The 7,491-nt window shown below is 36.5% G+C and overlaps 1 protein-coding gene across 1 annotated transcript in view; it reads right to left on the bottom strand.

Moving 5' to 3' along the window:
- The window catches only part of IL1RAPL1 (interleukin 1 receptor accessory protein-like 1), a gene marked incomplete at its 5' end in the record, with an annotated part of 26,579 nt that extends 19,355 nt beyond the window's left edge, over positions 1-7,224 (bottom strand). The window contains 2 exons of the mRNA XM_010151393.1: positions 5,737-5,882; positions 7,092-7,224. Of these exons, the coding sequence (XP_010149695.1) occupies positions 5,737-5,882; positions 7,092-7,224 (279 nt within the window). The remainder of the gene's footprint in view (positions 1-5,736; positions 5,883-7,091) is intronic.
- Positions 7,225-7,491: the final 267 nt, after the last annotated feature.

The raw sequence follows: 7,491 nt of genomic DNA on the forward strand, positions 1-7,491 counted from the left end.
CACACACACACACCCGCCCCCAGGCTTAATACAATATTCATTATGGCATGTCTGTAAAACAATTTATCTTTCCAAAGTATATCATATGGAACCAGAGCTTTATACAGCATATGCATATCGAATACACATACACATGTTAAAAACGTATTCACTACTTTTTAGGATTAGGATTTTTTGTTTGTTTGTTTCAATGTGCCAAGCAAAATCTGTTTGTATTTGATGGCTACATGGATACTTTTGTGAATAATTACTGATGCATATTGTAGGACAATTATACTTCTGATACTCCTAGAAACAGATTTGGGATGTTTGTTAACTTGATTATGAAAAGATTTCTTAGCACAAAGTATATGTTTTCTGCCAGCACAGGCCACACATACCTGTAGATGTCTGCAGAGTTGACTTAATGTGGCTAAATTTAGTTACATTTTTAATATGGTTTGCAATGCAGTGGTTTAATTTTATTTATTAGAACTATTGAGACCTAGTTATCTAACTTCATTTTTTAGATCAATATATAACATATAATCAAGAATGATCTGTGAAAATAACTAGTCGGGTTCTGGATTGTATGTATGTACATATATATGTGTGCAAATACAAGACAGGGATCTTGTTAACCTATTCATTAGTATGGCAGGCAGCATATCTGAGCCTTGGTGCTGTTGGATTTCTCAGTGTTATTAGAATAGAGATAGTAAATTATTATAATATAAGTATATTCTTACTGATGACATTTTTATTTCCTCTGAGAAGCGTGGGATGCCTGTTTCCAGCAGGAAAATAATTGCACTGACTGTCTCCAACAGTATGTTAGCTCAAAAGAGGATAAGATTGAAAACAAAATATAGATGCTGCAATGTTACTGTAGTTTACTTCATCTAAATACAGAACATTGCATTTTAAAGGCAGTTTATACTTCAGGTTGAAGGAAAAAAGTAATCATGGTGAGTAACTGCATTAATCTCTGGTTAGCTTCCCCAAATAAATGACTTGTCTATAACTTCAAACCTTACTGATTAGGAGATCTTCTATTTTCTTATTGCACTAGAGAAATCAGACAGCCCACACAATTACTTCTTTTAGATCTTCTGAAAAAAATGAATGTAAGAAGCACTGGGAGGTGCTAAAATGTGGGGAAAAATGGAGTACCAAGTTCCAAGTATGTAAGATCATAAAACATACTGTTTACATTTTTTTCTGAGGATAGCATTAATGAATAATTTATCTCTGCATGGATTATAGGAACAATTTAAGACATCTTATTTTAAAGTATTTTCATCCTTGCCAATCAAATTTAGAATTGCACTTACACATTATATAAAGAGAAGAACTATGATGAAAGTGGTACAAAAGATGTTTTAAAAAGGAATCTGTTAAACAAACAAACTTGTTTGACACTTTGTTAGAGGAAAGTTAGATTTAGGCACATGCTAAGTGATCTAACTAATCTTTTACTGGAGATGTCTTAGGCCAATTTTCTAAAGGATGAGAAAAGCCTTGCTGATGAAGAAAATGGTCTTATGAAGAGTTTATTTCAGGCAGTAGTGTTTAGTATTCTATTAATTTACTGATTTTAGATGAGATTGAGTGTAAAAATAACAGTCACTATTGGTTAGGTTTGGGACAGGAAGGGAGATAGTATTTGGCTTTTTGCCCTATGTCATGACTTCATGGGGAAGTGAACCTTTGCACTGCCCATCAGAGTGACAACCTAAAGGCTCCTTCAATGGCCATAGAATGATGAAAAATCAATTTCCATAAAATCAAATCAAATTTAATTCCCAACTCTAAAACCTGGTGAGGAACTTGGAAAAGCTTTTCCTGCATTGCAGAAATGCTTTATACAATGGAAGACATACATGTATAAGGTCTTAGCTGACCAAGTGGGTTAGAGTTTTACAACAGTTTTGCTCTCACTGAGACTCAGAGATTTGCTGGAATGTTCCAGCAATTAGGAGCAATTAATGGAATTTGAAATATAAAGCTCATTGCTCTCATAACTCACATGACTAGCTCCCATTCAGAAATTTCAGAAGCATCGTGAAAGTTTATGGCAAAGGGTGCTATAACACCTGTGGTTTCTTCACAGAGGTTAGAAAAGAACTAGTTTCTTTTCTCTTTTAGGTCTTAATTGTCACTCATCACTACCACTGTGTGAAATCGTGTCCTAGTGACTGAAAATGTTCATGAATTCACTGGGTGAATTTCCCCCAAAATAAGCACATAATTAGATAACAATCTGTATTTCCAACATAGTCTGTGGTGAAATGAGACTATGAAGGCTTTGATCCAGCATGAATGTCATATTTTTCAATACATAACATTATAGAAGAGCATTCTTTCTCCTTATGCATTACATTTTTATCTGCCACATTGATAGGCTATCGGCTTGTCTTCTTGAATTAAAAACCTGTGAACAAAATAGCTATAGGGTGTGATCCACCCCTTATATCATCTGCAATATGTAGTCTGTCTTTAATAAATTAGTGCTTAGCGCTGTCAGTGTGACTCTCAAAATTAATTTCTAGAAGGTTCCTCTACCTGTCTGAAGATTAACCTCTAACTGCTACGGATGATCAATGTTAGCTATTACCAATAAGTAACAAAATCAGCCTTAGATATAACAAGGATATATTTTTTTTCCCCACACAAAAGAAAAAAGAACTTGATTATTGCAAATGTGATAGAAAGAGATTTGGCCAACAGCTGGAGGAAGAGAATGAAAATTAAATCTCCTGGTTCTGATCCTTCCCTTTTTCTGATTAATATTGGACGTATTTTGTATGAATGGATGAGAAAAAGATACAGCACTGGCATTTTCATGCTTAAAATGCTTTACTGCCTTTAGCTCTGAGTTAAATGCTCCTTACCTACAGTGTCTGAAGAAAGTTAGAAGTCTAAAATTCTTAGCTGACTGCACAAAAACATAGGTCATAGGTTTTCTCCGCTGGCACTCAGAAAGTAAAAGAAGCTCAGGAGAAAACAGGGGTTCAGCTTCCCAAGATGCAGTGCGCTGACATCTGGGATAGAAGGGGTTGTCAGGGGCCCTAGCTTTCTCCCACGGTTGGATGCCCCACATGGGTTTGCTTTTCTTGCACAAGTGGTGTTGGAGTCTGGGGGGATCAATGTTCTGGTCCTCCTGAAATTCCTATCAGGAAAGGGGAGATTCTGGGTTTCCATTCCAGTACCATGTCGGGGGAGTAGCAGAAGCCCCCTCTCCCCAGTCGAACGTGCCAGATGCCGGTTTGCAGTGGGCACCACCATCAGACGGATCCTGCTGGTGTTTTCTGTGTGTGTCCCTGCTGGACTGACCAGCAGGAAGAGTAATGAAGATACATCCAGGTTTTTGTTGGTGATTTAGACTCTGAACTTCTTGCCCTTTCAGGGCCTGTGTATTTGCAGGCATATCCAAAAGCTCCCCCTGGAAGTTTAAGTTTACAGAGAATGTGTTGACCAGGGTTATACAGCAGCTGCAAGGGTATTTGAAAGGCTTAAATTTTGTACCTGAATCCCCACTGCAGCGTTTAGCCCTAAATACCTCTTTTCCCAGGAACACTTTTTGTTCAGTAACAGAGCTTTATGCTTTCCTGTCCCTTCTGATCCTGGTGATAATGTACCACACATGAAGTTTAAGAAGGATTAAAATTTCTCTTTCAGGTATTCAGTGAACCTTCCAAATTCAGCATTTTTGTTGGCTTATTCTGCTGGAAAAAAAGATAACTAAGTAGAAAACCAGCCAAAATTAGTATCTCAGCAAATGCCTCCATGTTCAAGAAGCAAATTTACCTAATTGTTAGGTCCCAGTTGTTCTAAGTGAGCCAATAATCAGAAATTAATAAACAGCTAACTCATTCCTAGTGGAGACTAAATGTAGATCTAAACAAGGAAACCTAAACTGAAATGTTGTCATGGTGATATACAGGAAACTAAGCAAGCAGTGCAAAGCTCCTCTTCCTAGGAGACCTGAGAGACTAGCTCAAATTTTCATCTGTCATGGTTAATTTATCATTTCACTGAAACAGTTGTCAACATGCAAACTAAAGGCTTGTAACAGGTACTTTTTGGTTTTGAGGACACAGCAGATTTGGTTTCCAAATCACAATTTCAGAGTCAACCTTGCTTAAAGAGGGGAAAAAAATGATGAAACTTTTGCAATTTTATTTTTTACTATTTACAAGGGCAATTAAATATTGAGATTACTTCCTCTTAAGTATGTCATCATGAGACCACATACTGTGCTGTGTTTGACATATTGATTTCTTCAAGAAAAGAAACAATCAAAGTAGATCCTTGCAAAATTTATGCATGCACACGGTTAAATTAAAAAGCTGGTGGTCACAGGACAAAAGAGACTTAAGTGTTACCAGTCCTGGGGCTACTGCTTTTATGGAAGGGAAAATAAGGACTCACCATCAGCATGTGACTTAATACACGTCAGTTAATAAAGTATTGTTTTTCAAGTAATTTAAGCCTTTAAAATTCTTTATTTTCAGTGTTCCATGCACTAACTTAGTTATTAAAGACAAGCTATTGGATTTCAGTGTTTGTTGGGTTAAGCTCTTACTCTGAATTAGTAGTATATGACTACTAACTGGTAAATAGTTGAGCTTCAATTACTTAATAAGTTAATTTCCTGTCTCAGTAAACACAAGAAAGTATGGCAAATGCCAGGCTAAGCAGAACATCTGGTCATTTACATCTGAATCTCTTAAGAACAATGCAAGAGTTCACAAAAATGGCTACAAATTAATTCTATTTAATTAATTGGAGGTATACATGATTACATTAAAATAAATGAGTTACACTACCTTGATTTATGGTTTCCTTTTAAACTTAGATAGACAGCAGGATACAAGACTAAAACTAGGGAAGACATCATTGCTTTGATATAAACTGAGATGCCACAAGTAGTTCAGCACCACGATAAGAACTTTGTTTGCTCACCTTCACAAACAGTCTAAAAAAAGCACAGTAATGACAGCAAAGTACAGACACTACTCCTGATTATTCTTTGCTCTCTTAAACCAGTGGGATGCTGCATGAGGGTGGGGAGCGTCAAGCCCAGGCATGTGAAGCACCCTCTGGGAGGTAAAGTGAACAAAGTGGATCTGGGAACCTCGCTTTGCAAGACATTCTCCACCTATCCGTAATTATCTCAGTGGGAGACAGCTGTGACCATTAGGCAGTCCGGAATCACAGGATGTGAGTGGTGAGTAGAAAGAGGAAGGTCCTTAGAAGTTTGTGTCATGATACTTCATTTCAGAAATGTTGGCGTTAAACAAATGTGTGAGAAGGAAAATACCCACAGACTATGAAGGAACATCCCTGGCATGAGGTTTAGGTGGCATTTCTGATCGAAGTGGCATGTACTTTTGTTGGCTTTTCTAATATTTTATTTTATTTCTTACAGAAAATTATTACAGTTGCATTACCTGTGGCTTCCTATTTTTTTTTCTCTATTGAGCCTTTATGATTTTTAAAGTTTATGAATTATTAAATGCATCCTTTATATAAATACAATTAAAAAGGTATTACTGTATTTTTCCCAGTCACAGCCATAGTTAACAACAACCTTTCTGTTTTATTTTGAAAGTTGTACAAATGCCTGGAGAAAAATAATCATTGCCTATTAATACCTCAGGAAGCCAAAATTCATGCTTATATTAAAAGGAAGATCTACAAACTGACTGCCCATATAATGTACCATTTCATGGAGCAAAGCCGTGCATTTACCCCTTTTATGTAGAAGAATACTGGCATGTCGACGTCCATTTCCATTCTCAACGTAGCACGAGTAATTCCCCAGGTCTGCCTCTTCCACAGAGTCAAGAATCAATGAGATGGAAACCTCCTGTTCCCCGAGATGTTCCTTGAGAACCCTGAGGAAAAAGCAACCATCGCTGCTATTCTGCTTGTACCATAGCAAAGCATTAGATAATCATGACATAATAATGCTACTTACAATTCACAACTCTCTGGCTTCAAATTTGGCTATGGTTTGATGAAATCTTAATTAAATTATATCATGCCCTTTTCTTCCTCACTTCTAATGAGGAGGTTTGGCTTTGTAAATGTTAATGAGAGCTTCAGTTAATTGTCTTCTTTAAGCCGAATGATGTGCACACTGATAATATACTATTCCACACTCTGATGGAGACCCTGATCAGTAGTATATGAAGTCTTAAAATGTTAGAAGAGAGAAAAGGGAAAACAGTTCTTTTGGAGTTCAGGGTTGCATTAGGGGGCTAGGTCAAACACACTATTTGTGCAGTTTCTGAGGCTCTTCAACATGTCACTCAGAAACGGTATGTTTATGTCATGGCCTAAAAAAATTGTTTCCTGAAGGTTTTATAAAATTTGACTGTGTATTACAAAGCAGTAGAAAGAACTGGCATATGAGAGAACTGGAATCTCTTCTGATCCAGGTAGATAATTCCTATCCGATAGGAGTTGGTATGCTATGTCAAGCATGCAATTCTCAATACAAACCCACTTATTTCTTAATTTCCAAATGAGGCAGCACTTTAAGAAGAACTAAAAGAACATGATGCGAATTGCCAGATCTCCTCTAAACCAAGTATTTCAGTAGGTATAAGCAGCTCACATAACAGCATGCTTGGTTGTCACAGGCCAGATATCATCCCAGGAAACTCACTTTTTTCCCTCGAAGAAAAGAAATTAAGACATTCCAAGAGAAACCAGACCAGCATTTACATAAGGCTCCATGTTTTAAAAGACTTCTTTTGAGCTGTTTTCCTTGCTGTATTTCTTTTTCTTTATCTCATCTTATTAGTTGATTCTTATTGTAGCTTTTCACAGCTTGAAAAAGTAACTATGCAAGCTCCAGTTGGTTATACCACAGTACCTGTTGGGCAGCTATTCTGCTTTTGCATCTCTCTAACATCAGAACTGGCCGAAGTGTGCATTTTTCTGTTCTCTACTGGTGGAGTTCAAAAAGGTAAATAATGGACCTTGCAAAAACAGGGATCAGAACCAAAGTGTTCCTGAGTGAGTCTGTGGTAACAAATACTACATTAACTATCAAAAAAAGATAATGACTGAAAGAAACAAAATGCTTTTTCTTTTACCTAATGTCACTTTCCCAGACTCGACTATCATCCAAATCTTCAATAAACTTCTCCCCTTTCATCCAGTAGATTAAAGGACTGACATCTCCACTATATCCAAAGAAAGCTCGGCAGGTTAGATTAGCAGAACCACCTGTTCAAAAGAATGTAAGAAAAAAAATGTTATTTCCAAATTTGTACAAAAAGTTTCATTTTTGAATCAGCTAGTTTTATTGACTATAAAAACCATATCTGTCAAGACCCTCAATTTCCAGCTGCTGTTGAAATTGTGCAAAAGTATCTACTTGTCTTACCATTAGTGTTCAATATATTTGCTGAAAATAAATAATAAAAAAAAAAGAAAATAAATTTTACATAAGAACAGGATTCAATTCTGTGTGCTTTCATCAAGTTTTCTCTG

Source organism: Eurypyga helias, unplaced genomic scaffold, assembly GCF_000690775.1.
Source record: "Eurypyga helias isolate BGI_N326 unplaced genomic scaffold, ASM69077v1 scaffold2565, whole genome shotgun sequence".
NCBI classification, from domain to species: domain Eukaryota; kingdom Metazoa; phylum Chordata; class Aves; order Eurypygiformes; family Eurypygidae; genus Eurypyga; species Eurypyga helias.